A 24109-nucleotide genomic window follows, 5' to 3' on the forward strand; every position below is an offset into this window, starting at 1 on the left:
CACAGAAGGGTCCCACATGCCAGTCTACATTTTTGACACCCAAACCCCAAAGCATTGTCATAAAAATTTGTTCAAGCGTAGGCGTAAGAGGTGAACTATTAAGGACAATTAATTAATCAAGATTATACATTAAATGAATTTTTTACCCCTGTAGCCAGAATAAATAGGTCTTTTGGAATTATTCACAAGTAAGGAAGATTAAATAGTTTATTTTCCATTCATCACTACACCCTTTTGCCTTATTGATTTTCAAGATAAGTCTTTTTGGCAATGTGTTGTGTGTTGGGCGATGTTAAGCAAACTTTGCTTTAATTTATGCGACAATTGTACAATGTTGTGCCTTCGGAGAATAGGGGAAGCAAATGCTTTGCATATAATTTCAAACACTGCGGCTAATTTGTGTAATTTCGTACGAATTGAATGCAATTGGAGTGGGCGAGGGGTGGCAGATGGTAGCTAGCAGATGGCAGATGGCAAATGGTAAGCCACTTGCTTTAGCCAGTGCTGACCCAGTTTCTGAAAGTTTTGCAACGCCAGCGCCGCCTTATTGTATGCGATGGAAAAAGCAAAACGCGCCACCGCAGTGAAAAATGTGTCAAATAAAGCGTTAAATTAGATTTCATTTCTTTCGTCTATTACTTTTGTGCTGTTTGCTTTTTTGCCTTTTTGGCAACTAAAATATCACAGCGCCAAAGTTGGAAAGTAGGTGACACGTCAAGTTGCAGGCAACCAAAATAAATCGTCAACGCAAATAGAAAGAGAGGAATAAAAAGTTGCGCATTCACAATTTACCGTTTGACGTTTATTATGTGGAACAGCGCCAAGAGTTATGCCAAACTTATTTAGCGCAAAGAAAATTCCAACCCATACATATTTGCGGCAATTAAACAGAAAAACAAAATTTTATAAACAGCGAGCCCAGAGTGTCACTTTAAGACTTAAAGTATGCAATGCAAAGTATTTTGAAGTGTCGCTTTCGTGCAACCCCACGCTTATTTACACATCAACTGACACGACAAAGTGGAAAAAAGGGCTGCCCCATCAGGCCAATGGCGAGGGGGCAACCGCAATGTATGCTAGACTATGTCATCTAATAGGATTACAGGCAAATGGCGGCACTGCACACTCTGCCACTAAGTAGGCAAAGCAAAGAGCCAGCCAGAGACGATGTGGAAAAAATAAACAGCTACTACTATACACAGAGAAGCTCCAAATGGCTGGCTTGCGGTTTTGATGCCACTGCAAATCCGTGCCACCATGTCTGTGGCTCTGAACTTTGCATATACCGCAAAATCAATTAAGCGATGTGAGATCCCATGATGATGATGATGATGATGATGATAATGACGAGCACACGGTGGCAGTGCCAAAAAAGGAAAAACTATCACAAGCTGTCAAAGTTGGTTTGACAGCCACAAAATTTGCCAACACGCTGCCGTCGCCCTCTCCCTCTACCACCCGATTCCATCGCTGTCTATCTTCCGCCAACTCATTAAACTGGGTCATTGTTTAAATTTGATTAACTGCGCTGCAAAGTATGCTATGCTAATGTTTTCGCTGCTGCATTTTTGTGCACGGAAGTAAACAGATTTTTATACCCTGTACCCAAAGGGTACAAGGGTATATTAGTTTTGTGCGAGTGCACATGGAACACACAGAAGGAGGCTTGGTAGACCCCACAAAGTATATATATTCTTGATCAGCATGACAAGCCGAGTCGATATAGCCATGTCCGTCTGTCCGTCTGTCCGTCTGTCTGTCCGTCTGTCTGTCTGTATGAACGCAAGGATCTCCGAAAGTATAAGAGCTAGAATAAAACTTGGTATACAGATTCTCCTGAGACCGAGAAAGGACGAGTTTGTTCATTTTTTCTGATCCGCCCCCCCACTCCCCTCCTATTACTGATTTTCTATAACTCCCGTAATTCTTGGAATTTTGAACTAAAATTTGGTAGTCACATTAGGTTAGTAATTATATAACCGTATACCAAGTCTCATTATGATAGAATGATCGGAAAGAAAGTTATAGCCATATAACCAGGCTCAATGCACACATACATACATATGTACAAGTACACAAACACGCATAGACACGATTCTGATGTAATTGTAAATGTATGTATGCATGCATGGAATATTTTATATTTAATTAGTTAATATTTAGTTAATTAATTAAATTAATTTAGTTAATTAATTTAATTAAATTTATTAATTAATTTAATTACTTTTTTGTGGGGTGGTACAGGGTATTTAAGAGTTGAGCCTGCTCGACTTTAGCATTCCTTTCTTGTTTCCGTTTGCACAGTTATGTACTCGTATAATGTGCAAAAGGCGTTAAAAGGGAGCAGGCGCTCGAGTGCATGCAACTCAAAGTGCTGTGTTAAATTTGCCAAAGAGCTAAAGGTAATTAAAGCCACTATGAACCCGAAACGAAGATACAAATTTGTTCATGCTGAAAAAAGTATTAAGTAGGGCAACGGATTCTTTACACAGTTCGTTATGTGGCCCAGCGTCATAAAAAGAGATTATCATAAAGGTGGCTTATTTACTAATAACGACCAGGACTGCCAGCTTTTAATCGTACTGGTTGTATTCAATTCTTTCATAGTCAGATAATGTGATAATCGAATTCATTTAGAATACCTTTCAAAACTATTTTCGTTAAGTTCTCTGTGTTCTCAATACTTTGGAGGACTGTTTTACCTTTTCTAAAATTGCAAAAACTATCGTCTCCATTTGAACTAATTTGTCAGAAGATATTCAACAATAAATTGCAAAATTGTTTATGACCCTGTCAAAACATTTTTAATTTATTAGAATTCTCTAGAAACTTTAGAACCTTAGAATAAATCTATAATATATTCATCATATCTAAAATAATCTAAAAAATTGAATCATAAACTTGGTGATTTAGATAAACTAGATTTAGTGACGGATAAAAATTGCTTCTGAGAATCTCTTAAGTATAACCCCTTTAAAAAAACGATGAAATATCCTTCCTTCCTGATTCATCACATTAATTCGCATTCAGTACGCCTCCAGTGTTTTGACATCTTTAAGGTATTTGCAGAAACTAAACCAAAAAGTATCTACAACGCAAACGAAAAAAAGAAGAGGAGAAACCAAACAAAGCGACAACTTTTGTTAAAATATGCGCATCGCGTGTTTTAGCTTTTTACCTTTATGTTGTGTTTAGTATTAGCGTAGATGTGTGCGTGATTCAAAGTGAGTCTGTCTGTGTTTCTATGTGTAGGTGTGTAAGTGTGTATCTGTGTGGGAGTGTAGGTGTGTAGGAGGAGCGCATCAACCAAAATCCCAGACGCCAACGGCACATGGAACATGAAACGTGACTAAGCTGACAATTGTGTTGCTCGTGTGGCAAGTAAATCTAAGTTTCGCGCTGGACTAAATAAATCCTAGGCGAAACGCATACGAGAAAACTTTTGACAAAAGCAGCAACAACAACAACAACAGCAGCAGCAGCAGAAACAACAACAAAGTCAAATGAATATGCTAGGCATAGCAGGCGTTTGAAGGGCAGTACATGACAGGCGACATTAATAGTTGGGGCTCTGGGCGGACTGTCGTTTAACATGCGCTAAATTTAATAAACATAGCAAGGCATACAAAACACACCCACACACACGCACTCACACTCACATACTCACCTAAACAAATACAGCTATAGCTCACACACAGGCACTTACACGCTCATACACAGATATGTATGTTTGTGATGTACCTGCGCAGTTTTGTTGTCTGCTTGACCAGGATTTTAGGCACCAGCCTATAACGAAAACTTTGACAACTATGTGTACACTATAAGTATGTGTGTATTTATATGTCAAGCACAGGCACACATAATGCTGCTATAGACAAACTACATGACATATATGCAATAAAAAAATACACTTTAGAAAAGCCTTATACAGAAATATTACAATGAATATACATATATTTATCTGTAAAGAACAAAATAACTAAAATTAAATTAAATACAAATCGTTTAATAATAATAAACATACAAAAATTAATTTTAAAAACAACATTTTAGGCATCTGAAGCGCAAACATCAGAAAAGAAAAAATAAAATTAAATTAAAAATGAAGTTTTCATTGCACATCGGAAACTGCATAAAAGAGACCGTATTTATTCATTCATTTTGAATATGAATTTCTTAACTCCATTTGAATCTTATTTCGCTTTAGTTTCTTAGGATCTTTCTGTTTTAAAATACCAATTGATGACACTTTAAAAGGTCTTTATATTCGGACTATCTCAATTGTAATTGATTTTCAAAGAGTGTCGCAAAGATAGAAAATTGTATTTAATATGATTTTTGCCCGCACATTTATCTTCAAAAAGTGTGTCTTTCTTTAATGCTTCTCTGAGTGTAACTGCATAAATACACCCACTCGCATTTACTTACACACACACACACTCACACACACGTGCGCTCTTAGAGCAACGCAAATACAAACAACAACAGTACGCGTATACGCATATAGATGGCCCGCATTATAGTTGCCAAGGGGCTTCCGGGAGGGGGAAAGTAGAGCTTGGTAGCGTGTAGAACAACAGCTGTAACTAGATGCAGTCAACTGTTGGCATATAAACAGCATCACAAACACACACACACATGTACACACACACACATACAGAGACTAAAATACACACTGACATGCCTGCTGCCTAAACAAAGCGCCCAATTGTCAGTTTAGCGCAAAGTCCTTTGTATGTATGATAGGAGTTTATGTGTGTATGTGTGTGTGCTCGTCTGCGGCTGCTTATCAACAAAATGGCAGCAGTAGCAACAACAAAAACAGCAACAACAAAGGCGCATTTAAAAAGGCCAACTACATTGCGTATACGCCACGTCGCCACACCATGTGGCTGTCATTGCATTTACCTGTCGTTGTCGCTTTTGTAGCGCTCATTATTGTTATGCTCGCTTATTGTCGCCCTGGCAACTTGCACCAGTTTGGCCAAACAAAACGCGACATAAATCTATGCACACACAGTCTCTCTGACACTGACAGTGGAAACAGCGAAATCCCGCAGCAGAGAAGCTTGAGGGCTTAAAACTACTGCAGTGACATCCATGCACACGCACGGAGATACCGATTGAGATTACAACAAATTATCTTAGACAGAAAAAGCGCTATTTTGAATCGAAAAGAGTCGAAGGGAAAGGGACGACCTGCACTAACAAGTTGTGCTTATAAACATCCATATAATGAATAAAAACAAAATGTAACTATTGAAATATAAAGTATTCAGTTGAAGACTACAGGAAAACTCAAAGAAGAAATCTTACACTTATTGTACAAGTATATGTGTTATACAAGTAATTGTTATATCCTTAAACTAAATAAAATCATTTTATTTTCATGGGAGTAGGGCTTTAAAGAGTAAACTATTACTTATGTAATTGTAGGCATCTCCCATCTTTGCTTGCTTACTAAAAAAGCATTAAGCTATGTCCTCCACCCTCGAATTAGCAAAGGACCTCTCCCTAAAACCAAAAGAGTTGTGCAAGAAAACTTATTTTTCAAATCTAGCCTGACCTACATTCAAAATTACGTTGACACACATTCAGTGTAATTAAGCAGAAATGCAATTAATTATAATAATAATGCCATCTCCATGGAACAAAGTCAGCTCTGAGCTTATGGAAAAGTCCGTAAATTTGAGCGTCTGTGACATTTTGATAAATTAAGGTCTTACACATCTCACTTACCAGCACAGGGGGTGCAATTGCTCTGCCCCGCCCATCAAGAATTCAATTTAAATTAAATACAAAATCAACGAACTTACTTTACAAACCAAAAATGCTGTCAGCTGGCAAACTCGCCGGCATTTATAAACTGAACTGAGCTCAAGGCCCAACCGCCTCAGATCATCCCCAACTCTATTGTCTGGCATTGCGTCTTTCACTTAACAGCATTTAACCCGATGAAATGAGAGTAAAGAAAATGCAAAATAAAAGTGTGCACACGACTCACAGGTACATAACAATAACAAGCTGTAGTAACACCTCAGCTGTCAGTTGCCTGTCGACTGGCAGCCTTTTTTTGTTTCTTCTTCTGCTGTTATTGTTGTTGTGTTGCCTGCACCTTGGCTGAAACATGAGGCAGCCAACCAACTGAGGAGCCACCTCAGTCAAGCTGGCTGATTTTCATTTCTCTGGCGCAGCGTCGAGCAGCAATTCATGCTTAACTGACATTTCAGTTGTCATACCAAAAGTGCTTCACATTTCTCGTCAGCGCCGTGCAGGAAACAAGGGACGGAGGCGAAAACTGAGGCTGGTGTCGGTGCTGAAAAGACGGAGACGCTGAGGACCCATTTACAGTTATAGGCGTTCATCAGGGTGTTGGCATGCCTCATTGTTGGCGTGCCACAAGCAGCTGGTGTCGTCTCGCATCTCTTCTTTTTCGAGGCCGACTTCTCCACCTGCTTTTAATTTAATTAACATGTTTCTCTGCCAGCATCGTCCGTCCATTTGAGTTTGCGGGAGTGAAGCAAATGTTTCAATTAAGCTCTGTGGAAATCTTCAATTTGACGAAATTGCAAGCGAAATGCTTAATAATTGGACCGTGGCTTTAATTACGGAATGAAAAGAGTACTTTCTTTGAAATTTTTTGCTGCCTTAGTTAACAGCTACGCTTGTCGTCACACAAATTAACAGGAGATAGTACCCGTATGTGAATAATTGTAGGAATAAATACATGTATATGAAAGGCTTGAAACAGTAACTGTAAATATTGCTTTAGAAATAGCTTCATCTTCTATTTCACAAGCTGTGTGTAAATCAATGTCAAAACCAAATTAAAATTTTCAAATATTAATATCTATTTCAATACCTACCAAAGATAGCTCCATAAAACAGAGCTTAATGATATTTTAGAATATATGGAATATTGAAATACCAATCCTGTACGATTGTCTGTTCTTTATAGAGATAGTTTTTGATGTAATACGACAACCCTAAGGTGTTTCTTTAATATAAACCTTTAATCATTTAGGCCACATTACTGTAAACTAGAGCAACCCATTCAGAAGGCAGATCTACTTCAATCTCTTGCTTGCGTCAGCATCTGTTCTTTATAGAGATAGTTTTTGATGTAATACGACAATCCTAAGGTGTTTCTTATATATATATATAAAACCTTTAATCATTTAGGCCACATTACTGTAAACTAGAGCAACCCATTCAGAAGGCAGATCTACTTCAATCTCTTGCTTGCGTCAGCATCTTTGGCACTGCACTTTAAATACTTTTGCCATTTGGGCGAACGCTTATACCAGTACTCCCATTGTTGGCAAGTGCATTATAAAAGCATTAAAATGCATGCACCCGAGACAGCAAGAAGGAGAGAGGGAGAAAGGGAGAGAGACAAAGTGAGAAATAAAACCTAAGAGCGTAGCCAAATTGACAGAAACTGCAAACAGACGAACTGACACCCACAAAAATATCAGCAGAGAAAATTCGCTTTGTCACGCTTGCCAACACACTCTCGCACTCTTACACAGACACATACGCATCTATACACACACACATATGCATGCAAAGAGAGCATTCTGATGGCAGAGGCATTTGCAGCTGTTTCGTCCCTCAAGCTCTGCTCAGCTTTTTTCATGCTCCGCCTGACGAAATGCCATTACACATTTTGCGTACCAAAAACAACAACAACAACAACAAGAACAGCAGCAACAATGGAAACAACTACGACAATTCGCATTCAAAACGACGACAACAACAACATCAAAAAAAAACACACACACACAGAGAGAGAGAGAAAAATAAACGCTTGGGGTTGTAGAAATGAAGATAAGCTGCTTATCAGCGCCATTGCTGGCTGTCATGGTTGTTGTTACTACTATTATTGTTGTTGTTCATATTGTTGTTTTTGTCCTTACTACTGCGCTTTAAGTGAACTGCTCCTGTGGCGACTATCTGCCCAACCATCCTCCCTCTCTCGCTCTCTCTCTATTGCAGCCACTATTGTTTAGCCGCTGCTCTTTCATTGTCGTTGATTTTGGTGTTTGTTTTGTTTAAGCTTTTGACTTAGAGCTCCTGGTCCTTGTCCTGGTCGTGGTCCTGGTCCTGGTCGTGGTCATTTTGTTGTCCTTTTTGCCATAAAAGAATACCACTATGCCGGCCAGCTTTTTGTCGCATGGCGTATACAACAATTGACATTTCTGCTACTTTGCGTTTAATATTAAATAAACTAATGTGTGTTGCGACATTCCCCTCCTCCCCTGCCTCCTCATGATGCCTGCTGCCACTTCTTATGTGTATTTAAATGATATCGTTTGTATATGCAAATGTCGTTGGTGGCCAACCAACTCAATTTAGCTCAGTTTCCCTGCTCCCAGTTTCCATCGCTGGCTGTGTCTTGGCTTTTAGCTTAACTTTTGCGCTCTTGATGGCAAAATAATTTGCTTAAAATGCAATGCTAATGTGGCTCTCTAGTTGGCTTTTGGCTACGTCTATATGTAAGTGTATGTGTTTGTGTGTGTCTGTGTGCGTGTCTGCTTTAAGTGCTTACATTTTGCTCAATTTGGTTGGTAAATGCTTGGTATGTCTAATAATTTCAGGTGTAATAGCCCAGCCCCAAGCAATGTGATAGGATTCTAAATGGGAAATTTTCGTATTAAATTGGCAATGGTACAAAAGAGTACAAGAGAGCAGAAATCCAAATAATTCTCGAATGAATAACTCAAACAAAACTCTAAAACTTTAAAACTAGGTTGCTGGAATTTTCTATCTGAAATTTTGAACCCTGAAAAAAGTAGATATTGCCTTTTTTTGGCCAAAATGTTAAAAATCATGTGTGGTAAATTAGTAAGAGGCTTGTGCACTGTCGAAGGCTATCAATAAATCATATCATTATTTCCTATCTGAGATATCAAACTCTTTGCTTAATAAGGCATTATATTCTCATATTTTTAACCCATACAAGTAATTTGTTTTAAGTGCACTTCAAGCATTCCAGCAACAAAGTTATAATAATTGCTTCGTCTTAAGGTAACACTCTTCTTATAAACAATTGCTATTTCCATTTGAATTAAGTCTATTACAAACCAGTTGAAGCACATATTTTAAATGTAATTTCTGCCATCACAGTTAATTCCAAAATTTAATCTTAACTTTGTCTGCTCCATTCATTGCCTTCTCCGCTTTAGCTGAATTCTACAGAGCACGTAGCATGCTTTTTCGCTCTTCACTCATCACTCGTATTAATGCCGAAAATGGGCGCCGCAAACTCTTTTTATTTCAGCCATTTCATGTGTACTATATGTGTGCCTAAGCGCCTTAAATCTCAAAACATAATTACACGCAACGCAACAGCAAGACAAAAGTCCGGCATGGGGTGTTGTTGCATCGCAGCCACTGCCCTGACCCCCTTTTTTGGAAAAGTTTTAATCACAGCTGACTGGCCGTGCGTGAGTGCGCTGCCAATGGACGCTATCTAAAGCTATGCCAATTTCAAAAATGTGTGCCCCAAAAAATTCCACTTTGCTGCTGTGTTTAACCGCGTGAAATAATCTTTGCTGGCAGCAGTCATTTTGCACCATAGACCCGTCCCTATCCCCATCACCATCACCATCCCCACCTCCACCCCCCCATTCCCACAGTCTGCACGCGCAACTACATTGTTGTTGTTTTTGCAGCAGGCATTCAGGCGCGTTTCATTATAACGAAAATCCGCAGCCTGCGGCCAGTCAGCCACAGAGTCTCCCAAACGAGACGAGAAGAGATGTGGAGATGAGAGGAGGGAAGAGACAAGGAATAGAGAAAAGTGGGCAGCCAAGTTGGTGTCATATTTTCCGCAGCTTAAATTTCCAAACAGGCGCTGGCCACTTTTGCTTTACTTTGTCCTGCAACTTCCTCTTTATTCCTGTTTTGTTGTTGTTGTTGTTTTTTTTTGGTGGCGGCTTTTCAGGCTTCTTCTCATCTTCTGGCACAATGCGATTATGCGCTGCTGGTTCTGATGCTGCTACTGTTACTTCCAACTAACTAAACTAAGTAACCAGCATTGTATACGCATACTATATTCGCTATGTATGTGTATATAAATATATAGCCCGCTTATAGGCGCGGCACCACGCTATTTTCGCGCCCTACAAATCTCAACGATTTCTTGCATCTTGTTGCCCGTTGGCGCGTCCGTTTGTGCTGTCGCTTTTTATTATTTTGTCGCTTTTGCTTTTGGCATTTTGAATTCGTAAACAGCGACATCCGGTCCATACACACACACACACATACACACACACTAACAAGCAGATACTTTTTTAAGCCTATAAATGAGCTTAAAATTTTCTATGCGAATGAATGCGAATGCTTTTGAAATTTATTATACAGCGAATTCAGCAAGTAGGGAAGGCAGGCATAAAAGCCACACACACACACACACATATACACACTTATATAGCTATGAGTGTGTATATATTTCAAAGGCATTTGGCCAGACGTCTATCTGCTCGACGGCGTTAAAATTTTTTAGCAAAGCAAATTGAATTTCATTTCGATTTTTGTTGCCGCTCGTTTGTCGTCAGCCGTCTTTTTATACTTAAATTGCCTTTTGCTTGGTAATTTTTATTTTATATACGAGTACATACATATCTTGTTGAATCTTCGTCGCCGTCGTTGTCATCGCAACAACAAATAATATAATTGAATTTTCTATGCTGTTAAATAATTTCATTTTTATTTTTTAGCATGCTTCCAATGTGACTGTGATTGCACATCTAAACGCACAGACAAATAAACCATCCTTACAACTCATACTAAATTCGGTATATCCCTGTGAACATTTTCTGTCTGTAAAGTAGCGGCAATGTTTCTTCTGAATCTTATTTCGCTATTCAAATGATTGTCTTCACTCATTGGGAAGATAATGATATTGTTTTCTGGCCACATAGTGTTAAAACATTACGCAACTTTTCGAAAGTTCGTAGAGTGATATCAATATATTTTAATCGTGTATAATCTTTCAATTTGCCTGCCAAAGCAGGCTTTTTCATACAAATGAACATCAGATCTTCCTCAAATTGTTTACAGGGACATGCAGTTGAACCTTTTTAAATATTCATAGCACAAATTGAGTGTCAAATGTACAGTGATTTTTGTTTTGTTTTAAATGCATTTGGTTTTGTTTTATTTCATTTTTTTGTGGGTTGTATGTTCTATTTGTGAGTACATATTACAAATGCATTTTTCATAGAAAGCATTTATTGCCAAAACGAACTAATTCTTGATACGAAAATTTGCAGGGACATTTGAAACAAATTTTTGCATAAATACCTAATGCAGTGGCGCACAATTGAGCTTTGATTTAGGGGAACTCCGTATTTATATAATTTGTCTATTTCTCAGCATTTAACATTGTCGTTACTAACCAGCGTCCATTTTACCTTGTGTACACATGTATAGTAGTATTGTATTTTTAATCAATGACTTACTTCTCCATTCTTTCTTTTCTATTGCTACTTGCAGGCTTTCTCCTTGAAGGAGTCGCAGCGGCACCACCAGATGTACCCCCACGCAATCCGACAATGAGTCGCATGAATAATGGTCGTTTAATTGCCGGCGTTGGTAATAATCCAAATGATTTGGGTGTTGATTTTGAGCCATCGTGTTTGGTGCGAACACCATCGGGCAACGTTTACATTCCTAGTGGAAATATAAGTGAGTACTCGCAATCAATTAGAACGCTCGACCAAATTCCATGCTAAATGTATAAAGCACATATACCATACTATAAATAAAAAAAAATAAATATATATCTGCCATAACTTTCTATTGGAGGCCATTTGCCTAAAAGCCAGGCCAGGCCAGGTCAGGAGAGGCGGAGACCGCTGCGCAAAAAAGCCAACACAGCAATTTTTCTAGCCGCCATTTCTAGACGTCATATGCAAATCCCCAACCCCATTCCCAATCACCTACCGACCGCTCGGTGAAAGCCACTTGACTCATTTAAACGTTTAGCGCTCGTGCACAAAAATTCCATTTGCCATATTGCGATAAAAATGCAAAGAACAGAAGAAAAGCAACAACAATATAAAAAACGAAATGGAAAACAGAAGGCATTGCCGCATTGCTTTTTGCAAATTTTCAGCTCTTTTGTTGCTGGCATTGGAGCGCAGTGCGCCTAAAATGCCGCCATATATTTGCCATTTATTGTTTTGCCAACAAAAAGTACCTACACACACACACATGTACACACAGGCACACGCACACTCCCACTCGCACTCACATTTATAGATATGCATGTACATATAGGCGGTGTTTGTTTGTGTATTTTGTGCTCATGCATATCCGCAAGCGAGCTTTAGGGATAGAACACATTCAAAGTGGAGTGAAAATAGTCAGCAACAATAACAAAACACCAAAGACAAAAAAACAGCAATGGCGGCAGTGGGGGCGGTGGGAGCATCGCGAAACAAACCGAAAAATGCCAAACTGCTAAAGTGCCAAAGGGCAATTTTGGGCGCGAGTGCCGCCAACTGACTGACTGACTCCAGTAACAACAAAAAAGTGGAAAAACTTGCGATCGGGGTGAAGAGCTACCTCTACAATAGCATAAATAATAAAAACAATAACAAAAATAAACTAACAACAAACAATAAGAACGCAAAGAGATTTTGGCTGATGTGGGAGACTTAAAGTGCCTATTAATGGGCACTAGAGCAATAGTCTTTTCTAGCATAGGTAAATAGTTATAACAGCTGCCAGATATGTGAAATATTTCAAGTAATATTATTAATATGAGCTTAATTTTTTCTCCATTTATATACAATATTTTACATCTAATCGTTATCAATTTATAAAACTTTTAAATTTATCTAAGAGTGTACTATTTGCTAATAACAAACCAATTTTTTTCTACGAATATTTTTATAAAATATTGTGCTTGAAAGTATTTCAGGCATTTCTCTTTGATGTACAATACACACTTGCTGCATTCAATTGCTTTCTGCTTGCATTTGTTTTTAATGCTTCGGTTTCACTTAAAAAAATTTGAGAAACAAAAATTCGATTGTTCTGTTTTATTGTGCCAGCAATACACACTAAATAGGCGGTTGGTCTTCTAGAAAAGTAACAACAAATACGCAACGGCAAGTAATAAAGCAAACATGCGTTTGTGTGTGTCCAGTTGGTACATAGTCCGTATGTATAGCATACTTTTGGGCTGTGCCGTTGCGTCTGTTCGTAAGTATGTGCGTGTGTGTGTGTGTGCGTATTTGTTTTATACCGCTTTTGTTGACTTTTTTGCATTGTACAAATTGTATACAGAAGCTCTGGCATCTGCTTTATGCATGCATACACACCACACACACACACACACACACACACATGTATGCCTATGTATATGTAAGTGGCATGTCTTTGTCTTGATTTTGCTGCGTGCTTTTCAGCCATATAATTTTCGTTCGCTCCTTCTTTCATTTGGCATTCTATTTCTTATTCTTGCTTCCGTTTTTTTCTTTTTTTGTTTTCGCCCAGTTATTTGTTTTGTGCGGTGCTGGGACGCAGCTGTATGTTTTTTTTTGTTTTGTTTTTTTGCTTGGCTTTCACTTTGTTTGCCTCTCTGCTGCTGCTTGTGCTATTTCCTCTTTGCGTGCGCCACATTTGTGTTGCATACTTTCGAGCGTTTCCGAGCTTAAAATAAAATGAACTGCTAGAGTTTCAGTGAAATATGCAGATGTGCGTAGTTTACTTAAATCGGGTCAAATTTCTAAGCAAGCATTTCATATCATTTTTTATCATTTAACAAAAATTCCGATTTGTATGCACTTTTGTTACTTTTGCTTCAAGCGAACTCATCAGCATGAGTGTCTCATATATATCTTCTATATCAGGCATTTATTTCTGCCTCTGTTCGTATTCGTGGAATTCCAATCTTTAATATACACCTCGTTGTGCATTAATGGCCACCTTACCTGCCCTCACATACCCTACACTTACACACTGGCATTGCTTTAGTGGATGGCGGCTAAGGCTTTTTAAATTGAATAAATTAATATTAAATATACGCTTATCCAATTGCGTTTTGCATATCATTCGGACATTTGAACAGGCCAAAAGTGCTATTAAATGACAATTTATGAAATTCTATTTGCATTTTGTGTACAAATTGATCAACATCTGATTCGAAAAATAAACTCACGCACGCGCTCACGCACGAGTTACACATATTGATGAAATTTTGTGCAAATTGAGATTTCGTCGCACATTTGTTTGTTTTGCATTCGACCGTGCTTTTAAGCCACACCCATATGTATGAAGCATATATTTTCATTTCATTCATTTTTGGCGCGTTGGCCGCACTTTGCGCCGATTTTTATGCAAAAATATTATTTGTTGACTTTTGGCACTCACTCGCACGCACTCGACGCGCAGAAATGAAGTAGAAGTTGGATATGGAAATGGAAAATGCGACTTCAGCCTCAATATATTTCTCTACCTGTCTTTTTTAAAAAACAAAAAACGCTGAACCAAATGGTTTTGCCCATATTATGCTATAGTTTAAAATTTGGTGCCTCTGCATTTTTTTTTTTTTTTAATACGACCTGGGATGGGGACTCGAAGAACAGCGGGAATGGGTTCGAGACTGGGACTATGGCATGAAAAAATGCTTATGCGCCATATGCAAATACATACGTAAATGGGAATTCAGCACGATTGGTTGGTTGGCCAACTGGCAGTCCAGGCGAGTTATCATAAGGCAGGCAAAAAGTTTTTGCAAAAGTTAAAAACATATACACATATACACTTATAAAAATACATTTCTGTATGTGGAGGAGAAAAAATTTTATAAATTGCCGCAGCACTGTAAAAAAAAAATAACTTAAAACGATAATAAACAAACAAAAGCGAGTAGAATGCCAAAGAAGCATCAGTACGACTCTTAAATACGCTATATCCACTCCGGGTCCCGCCACAGCCTGTGGACTGAATTAAACTTTGGATGAGTTTTCAAGCGATCTAGTTATTTAGCGATGTGTAATTTGCGGAATTTCAAAAGAACTGTGTTCCTACTTACAAACAGACGATTTTCTTAAATATTTATTATATACATGTATGTAGAATTTTTAATATACCCTTTCACCTTTGGGTAGAGGGTATACAAAAATTTACCCATTTACATACTCAACAGAAGTCGACATATTGATGTGCTGCCCGATATCGTTGCACCAATTGCTCTCCCGCCACTTTCTCTCGCTACTACTCTTGCCGTGATTCAGCGATGTTTTTGTTGCTTCAGTTGGCGCAATTCAAGCAGCAAGCGAACAACGAAAATGTGTTGCATACTTTTGTGCATGCCAAGCATAGCACCAGCTGTTGTATGTGTGAGTGCTGAGTCGACACTTAAAGCTCTAAATTGCACAGTGAACAGTAGAGCTGTCGCATACTTTTGAGAGTACTATATGCCTTAAATCATATTATCAGCGAAAATGAGTCTCCTCTTCATTCCTCTTGCTAAGCTAATACAGTCGTTGCATTCTTTTAGGCGCATTCATTAACCATTGGTGGGGAAATACTGGTAGCCTTGAAAAGAAACAAAAATGAAGTGCAATCAGCTTTACATTTTTAATGACTCATGCGCACAATTTTTGAGTGCCTTCCTGCCATCCTTTCCCCCCCTGTCTATAGTTGACCGTAGTTGTCCATCCTACAGCTATTTTGGGCTTGGCTCTGTGGGCGCGCCCTTGCGGCAGCTATGCAGACATTGCACTTGAAACACAATGCCAGGCTCGACATTGGTCATGCAAATACATAACCCCCACACTGAACCTCTCCTCTACACGTCCAACGAAACTGGGAACTATACTTAGTTGAATTTTTACTGCATCAAGTCTTGTGCTACGCTTTCTATACTACTATAAGTACTTATTTATACATATATATACAAGTATATATGTACTCGCAGTAGCAACGCGTTACGGCATTTTGATGTGAGTCTGTTCGCTGTGCTCTCTGCTTTATTCCTTGTGCTTTCAACTGCTGCTGTTGCTTTAATTTTTTATCGTTTTGAGGTTAGTTTGTAAAACTTTTGCTGTCATTGACCGGCTGCCTAGTTGGCTGCCTAACTACCGACCACAGACCGGAGGCGAGACACCGACACATCGACACACCGACACACAGACGCACACCAGCAGCAACTTGAAAATGGCGCCTAGCCTATGAATCTGACTGCCTACACTGTGCTTCGCCCCTTTTTGTCTGGCTAAGGAGGCAAACTACGAGTAGTATGCACGATGACTGGCCAGATCGTCGTCCGTGTCCTTCAACTAACTTTGGCGCACCGGTTTGGACATTCACTGGCCATGGCTCCCTACCTCCTACCTCCCCGCTGCCTACTCTGTCTGTCTATTGGCACAATTTTGCGGGGCGCGTCGTCGTTATTGCTTTCGACGGGCCTGGCCGGCAAATAAATTTCGACTCAGCCAACCAAGCAACCAAACAACCACTCAAACACTCAAACGAACGAACAAGAGTCCCATCCCATAGTCCATCCATACAAAGTGCTTTAAATTTGTATAAATAGTGAGCACGTTTTGGTTTTTGCTGTTGCGCCTTTTGCTGCCATTGCTACTAAATTCATTCATAATGGCTTTTCACCCCTAACCTCGTTTTGCCCCACACCCAAAGCAATGGAACCGCCCATTTATAGTGTATATAAATTTTGCGTTTTTACGTAAACTGAAATTTATTGTGGCGCAGCGTAGTAATTTATATTTTATGCCTGTTAAGTACCAACGACCGACTCTATAGTACATCTGTATGCATTATCAGACTGGCAATGCTAGCACTGCTAGTCGCATGAATATGCATGCAGTCCTGCCGTATACGCAATAACATGGCACTATTTTAATTTTATTTAGTGCGAACCCCCCAGACCAACGCAACGCAACGCAACGCCACACACAAAAAAGTATATACATATAACGAGCTCCAGCTAAGACGAAAAGCAAAAAATCAGAAGCCAACGTACTGCTATGCTGGCTTTTCTTTATACTTTCAAAGCTACAAATTGTATGGTTGTGCCTTTTTTCTCTTTCGCCATGTTCTACACACATTTCCATAGTTGTGTATTCAGAGTCTGTGTGTGTGTGTGTGTGTCTGTGTGTGTGTAGTTTGTTGCATTTATAGCTCTGCAATAACCATTTGGCAACTTGAAATTGGTATTTTATGTATATGTCGGTGTATCTGCGTGAGCGCCTTTTGATTTTTGAGTGCAGATTGTAGAAGATTTATTGATATTGAGTATGGCTGCCAATGCGGTCTGGCAAGGTTTTTGTTTCAATTCCTCGAGTACGTTTCCTACGTACATATTCGTACATATACGTGTACGTAGGCTTTGTATGGGCTTGCAGCAGCAGAAACCAACTTGTATTTAAATTGAAAGCTATTTATGTTTATTTAAATGCTTCGCAATCGTTTCGAATGTTTAGCTCTGTTGAAAACAAATGTGAAATTCATTTAACTCGTAGCTTGCATCTATTGTTATTGTTTTTAATAAAAGATCTTGTAATATAAAAATATATACTTCTCATACCATCTCCATCGTTTTCATACAACTTTTCTTATAACAGTTTATTCGATTATCTCCAAATATTCATTTTTAGTTAAATTTACAAAAACCAAAAACTACAAATATTCCGAAATAATTTTAATTAAGCCAACACATTGCTGCAGTTCCAACAATTTGACAGTTTTTGTTTGTTATTAAATGTATGTTTTATCTTTAAAAACATCCAGGATTATTTCAAATGTATATAATTGCAACTAAATAAGCTATTAAAAAAAAAATTGCATTAGTTTTTCAAACCTTTTTAGCTTATCTTAGCTTTTTCTATTTACCTTAAAGGCGGCATAAATAATTTAAATAATTCATTAATATTTGCAACAGAATTGAAGTGTTTCCTGGCATTTTATTTTAATAAACTCAGTCTTGAAATATCCTGCTAAAAATATTCTACTACGTTCTTTACGCCTCTGCAGCCTTTTGAGACATTTTTGAGCAAATACTTATGACTTCATTAGACGTCTTGGTTTTTGCCTTCAGCTAACAGCAATTTTTGCAGCAACTTAGCAAAGTGAAATTTGTTAACGAATACTTGTAGGTGCCCAAGCCTAAAGCCGGAGCAAACATACCTTTCCCTACCTTTTCTGCGCTCAGGCTGCGCTCAGGTGAGAAGCAAGCTACGGACCCTCCTACCTAAAGAATGCAGCAGCGGCATGTAAAATATTAACAAAACAATTTTTGTCGTCGCCGGCATCGTCATCATGACTGCAGTTGTGGCATTTTTATGTTGCATAATTATGCGAACGGGCATTTTAGCATTGCTTGCTGCTCCGTGCTGCTCCATTCTGTTTTCTGTATTCTCAGTTCAGTTCAGTTCTCTTTTCTTCTGCAATGGGGAAGAGTTAAGGTTGGACGATTACTTGCCTGCTATCTCTGCATTGCATAATTTATATGTTTTTAATGATTTTGCGTTTGTTTTTTTTTTTTGTTTTGTTTTCAATGCCCGCCTTCAAACAATTTTTAATGATTTCTCTCTCGTGTACATGAACAGTGGCGCATAATGCATTCTATAAGATTTCCTGCCTCGTCAACATCGTCTATGTAATTAAAATTGCAATGCACAAACGCAGGCGAATAGCAGCTGCGACAACAAAGGGGAAAGAGGGAAAGATAGTACTCGCATCTGTGAAGGAACGCATATGTATACGAGTCTGTGTATAACTTGGCTTTTGTTGCCTTTTGCTTTTGCAGCCACCTTTCAAACACACACACACACACGCATACACACTCGCACGTAAATATGTTAATTAAAATAATGTTACCTCAGTGGCGGCACGGGGAAAAAAATGGCTGACTGGCTTAGAATAGCAACACACACACACACACACGTGTGTGTGTGCCCCTACAGGCAAGCTTTGTCACCATTTTGCATTTACGCCACGCTCAACGCCTTCTGTGCTGCCTTCAATTCAATAGCTGCCACAGCAGCAGCCTCATTACGTTACGTATACGCCGAGTGTGTGGCTGTGTGTGTGGCTGTTTGTTCACACAATGAAAGAGAAAACCGTAAACGCGCATGTGTGTGCGTGTGTGTGGGTAAACAAGCATAAGCATGATGACTTCCGTTGTGGGAAATGCCGAGAAGCCTGCCTTCTTACTGCCTTCCATATTTTGTGTCGACTGTGTTGCCATTTGCCTTTTGCATAAAGTAAATTAAAAATTGTTGAGAATGCATTTTGTCCGTGTCCGCATAATTATGAACTTGAAAACGGCTGGCAAGGCAAACGCTTCGCTAGGCTCCGTCTATGGCTTGCCAGGGAAGATGGCAGCAGATTGCATAATTATTTAAATAACTTGCAAGATGGCGACACACACACAAACACACACTCTTCCACTACACACGCACTTTCCCCTAGACATTTTAGACCATGCTTGGCAGCACTTTCTCTTGCTAAGTTGACGACAAACGTCTTGAGACATGTCGAGATTTGTTACCGTTGTTGTTGGGCTGGGCTAAGCCCAAGCCATTTCATATGCATCTTTAATTATACTTATAATGTTTGCAAACGCTGGAACGCACTAATGTTTAAAATATAAGTTAAAAGCAACAACCATTTTTTCGGGTGTATGTAAATAATAAAGCCGGAATGTATGGAAATCTTTAAAGAGACTGGGGGAAACCTATATGGCGATGGAGTTTTTTGTATTCTTATTACATAATTAACTAATACTAAGCTTGAATGTTGAGCAATAAATAGGTACACCTTTGATTACGATTTTTACTAGGGGCCTGCTTAGTAAACTTAGAAAATTTATTTATAAAGAGTTCCATTTACATTCTCTAACTGTGCTCTAACATGTTGCTTTATTATATCTGCCATGGGTCTACTTAAACGTCTCTCTCTAGACATAAAAAGAACACAATTTAAATCAGCTTACTCTTCCACTAGTCGAGTCCCCACGCTCAGCAGCATTTTGTCATCAGAGCATCCCACTTTAAAGCTTGAAGTAGCAGCTCAATACATAAATCAAAGCATTATTTCCCAACTGCATCGAACACTAAATACGTATACTGTGAATATATTGGACTCTGAGCGTCCTCAACATTTGCAGTGTGCTTTAAGACTTTAAGTTTCAATTTGTCGCTTGTTGCTCACGAGTCATTCAACTGCACAAAGTTTTCTACTTTTCTTGTTGCTGCCATTTTCTTGACAACATTGTTGTTGTTGCCCGAGGTCATTGCAATTTTGTGCTGCGACACGAAGCTGTCTAGCTTCTGGCTCATGCACACACTCACACTCACATACACCCGGATACAGGCACACCTTGGCTATGGCTGCACGAAAGCCCAAGTTTACTCACTACATCAACTCGTGCTCGTCGCGTACGTATGAAAATTCATTTCAATTAGTGAAATGGTTTTGGGATTTGTATGGCAAACCAACGAGCACACACACACTACGTGCCATGCGCCTGGGTGTATGCAATGCTTGTTGCAACGTTATTTACCTTTATGCGGTGAATAAATTGTAAATAGAGATATAAATGTGTGTGTGAGTGTGGCCTGTATATGTACACAGTGGACTATAGCCGCAGCTCGTGCGGGTTCTATATACTCGTATATGAGACGTTATGACGCTGATGTGAGTGATGGAAAAAAGTTATAGTTACTTTCTTTACTCGCCCCTGCATATGCGAGTACATTGCAAGGCAATAGTTGTGGACTGGGGAAAAGTTTCAAGAGCATTGAACCATCGCCTGTTTATCGTTTAGCTTGTAGAAGTCTTCAAGGCAAGACTGTATATTGTTGCTGAACTTATCATCAATGGCCATTAGAAATCAGTGCCTTTGCAGATTGTAGATTTATTAAATAATTGATAAAGATTGAAGTAAATTTGATTGATTGTACTTTTATCGTTGAATAATTCCAAGTTGGGTTGAAGTAATAGCATACAAGCAATCTATATCAAACCTTTATCTTTATCTAAGTATAAATAATCACTTACAAATTACTAAAATAGAATAATAAATCGAACATCTCTAAAACTTTAACACTACTATATTCTTCTCTTCTTCTGTATATATTGAAAACTATAGTATACTGTTGCCTAGGACTAACTAACTATAATTACAGTCATTATCAGTTTGCTTTTACGAATAAGGAACTGTCTAAGCGCTGAACACTTTTTCTAAACTCCGTAAATTAGGGCGCAGTACATTCAAAGGTCTTTAATAATTTCCTCGGCTACGCCAATATTTTTTACTAAATTAACATATCTTCCATGTACCTTCTGTTTGCGCCTAAAAGCAGACAGCACTTACTTAAAATGCATTAAAAATTTGCCTGAAATACCCAAAATGCCTTTTCTGAGCTACTTGCCTCATTTATTATGCCTCATATTGTTTGCATTTTTAATATTTAAAGCTACCTCCGACAATTGTCTTTTCTACCCTCTCGCTTTCTTTTGCTCTCAAGCTTCTACAAAAAAAAAAAAAAAAAAAAACGCAGTAAAAAGTTACAGCGAGCGAAATTGTGGAAAAAGTCAAACTTTATACAAATGTGTATTTAAAACTTTTTTATACCCACAGCTTGTTTGCCAACTGCCTGCCAGCGAGGCCTGATTGTGTATCTGCATACATAACTGTATACACATCCATACACAAATACATATGTATATGTTTGTATATATCTTACGCACACACACATACGCATACATATATACCAAATATATGTATATATATTTAGCTGCGCAATTTTACTTAAGTTGCTCCCTTGGCGACACTTTTTTGACGCTGTTTTATCAGCTACAGCGACAACAACAACAAACGCACACACACACACAAAACACGCGCAACAAATTTATGCAACTAACAACAACGCGACAACAAAAACAGTGCTCTTTGTTCCTGCTTTTATGTTTTTGCTGTTGGCCCTTTGCATTTTTATCGCTCTAAACGTTTGCTAAAATAACACGGTCGCCTTTTAGGCGCACATGCTCGCTTCTCTCCTCCCTCCTCTGTTCGTCGGCAAAAGTGTGCCAAATAGCTACAAGTTACTGTTGTTTTTGTTACTGTTGGCCAGTAGCCTGCATGTGAACATACACGCAGTCCTTAGGGAATATTTTGTGTGTGTGCACTTTTTCTCCCTAACCAGAACAACAATAAAAGTGGTTCGCATATAGAAAAAAAACGATGTCCGAAAAAATCTCTTTAATAGGCGTCCGTGTTTTGGCTACGGTTCAACGCGGTAGTTCCTCCAATTTATGAATATACATGAATGTGCATGAATGTGGGTAGAAGCCACATTTATAATTCTATTAAAACTACGATCGCACAAAGAAAATCTGATCAATCGCGTGTCCATTTGCCGTGCATTGCTCATATAAATAATACATGTATGAAAAATAAAAATAGTACAAATAAATGGCACAATAAATAACACGGTAAATAATGAAATAATTGGCTACTCTGAAATTAGATTTACAAGCAATTCTCAAGAGAAAAATGTCAGTGATTAATCGCTCTTTAGCTGCATTCATAATCGGCCTTCAGCTGTTGATATAAAACTAAGCAATCAGTTGCCAGTAAGCTTTTGAAATGTGTGAGCAAGTACTGGTAGATTATGAATCAATTATTTCTTCACAATGAGAATGAGTTGTTGATATATATCTTTAGCTTTTCCCCTTCATTGAACGTCTGAGCTTCACTAGAGAATGTATTTCAATCTGTATGCTGTCTGTTGCCAGATGGAAAAACTTTAAAAGCTTCCAACTCTTTTCGCCTAAATTTTTGCAGCTGCTGCTACTTTCTTATTTATGGAGGTTTTCAATTTCAACTTATTTTCTTTTGTGTTTTGTTTCTCTTGCGCCTGATTTGTTTCTTAATACTTAAACTTTTGGCCAATTCGTGGCATTAGTTTTCGGCTATAATATTATGTTATATTCTAGCTAGAATATTGTGAGCTTTATGTACGAGTAGCATTCTCGTGCTTAGCTTTTCCAATTGCCAGACACTTTCAAAGTCGGCTTGACAAGTGTGACAAGTTTTAAGGCCCATAACTAACAAACAAACAAAAGAGAAGGCCGCACCTTTGCTGCGAAAAATCCCGTGTATTTAAGTGCAAATAGTCTAACCCAATCCTGTGGTTAATCCTAAGCCCATTACACATGCACACACAATGCTAAACGCATGGCAAACTTGAAGCACAGCCGGCAAAGCAATAATAGTAAATTTTAACCCCTCTAACCTCAATACATACTCAAAACGTCAGCCTTCTTCTTCCAGCTGATGGTCCCTGCTACGTCTACGTATACGTCTTCAGCCAGAGATTTGAGGGTAGTTATCCAGGCAGGCAGAGACTTTCACATGACTCGTTAAACTTTTTGCCATTGTAATAGTTCTGCTTGGTTGGTTTCTCTTTCTTTGCCAAGACCGAGACCGAAACCTCACAGTTACACATACATGCATATACTTGTATGTATATACGTTTATGTACACATACATATGTGTATGCTTGTACGTGTGTGTGTGTGTGTGTGCTTTACATGCTGCTTGAGATGCTGCTCCTTGCTCGTTGCTCTCGGTTATGCGCATAATTTATAGAGTGCGACAATATGTTGCTGTCTGCCATCGCAAGGCAAAACTTTTCCACTCTCGCTCAAGAAAGTAAGATTTCCAGTTCCCTCTTTACTCCGGCCATTGTGTGGGTTATGTGTGTGTGTGTGTGTTTGATGTTGCTGGGTATGGGTGTGGGTATGGTCTACATTTTGGGAGGTCAAACACATGATCACATAACATTTAATACCGTTTTGTGTTTAGCATTTTCTTGCGTAAATGCGAGTCGAAAGTCAAGGCTATTAACAAGCATTGCAATGGACGAGCGGATACGCAAATGGTCAAGTGTGGGCGCACTCGTTTTTATGTAATGTTCGCATTACAGCTCTCCAGATGGGACCTAAAAACAGGCCAATAAACACTGAACGAAATATGCACAATGACCCCATATCGAGAAAGGGATGCGGAAATGTTGACCCTTTTTGCAGCATCAGCATGTAACCGAATACGATACAA

General features: G+C 38.7%; 1 protein-coding gene across 1 annotated transcript in view; it reads left to right on the forward strand.

The window, feature by feature from the left end:
* Window positions 1-24109, forward strand: part of LOC115623150 (teneurin-m) — a 222303-nt gene that overhangs the window by 133250 nt on the left and 64944 nt on the right. Inside the window, exon 2 of the mRNA XM_030517360.1 lies at window positions 11503-11694. Coding sequence (XP_030373220.1) covers window positions 11503-11694 — 192 coding nt within the window. The remainder of the gene's footprint in view (window positions 1-11502; window positions 11695-24109) is intronic.

The sequence above is a fragment of the Scaptodrosophila lebanonensis genome, unplaced genomic scaffold (assembly GCF_003285725.1).
Source record: "Scaptodrosophila lebanonensis strain 11010-0011.00,11010-0021.00 unplaced genomic scaffold, SlebRS2 tig00000043-arrow-pilon, whole genome shotgun sequence".
Lineage (NCBI taxonomy): Eukaryota > Metazoa > Arthropoda > Insecta > Diptera > Drosophilidae > Scaptodrosophila > Scaptodrosophila lebanonensis.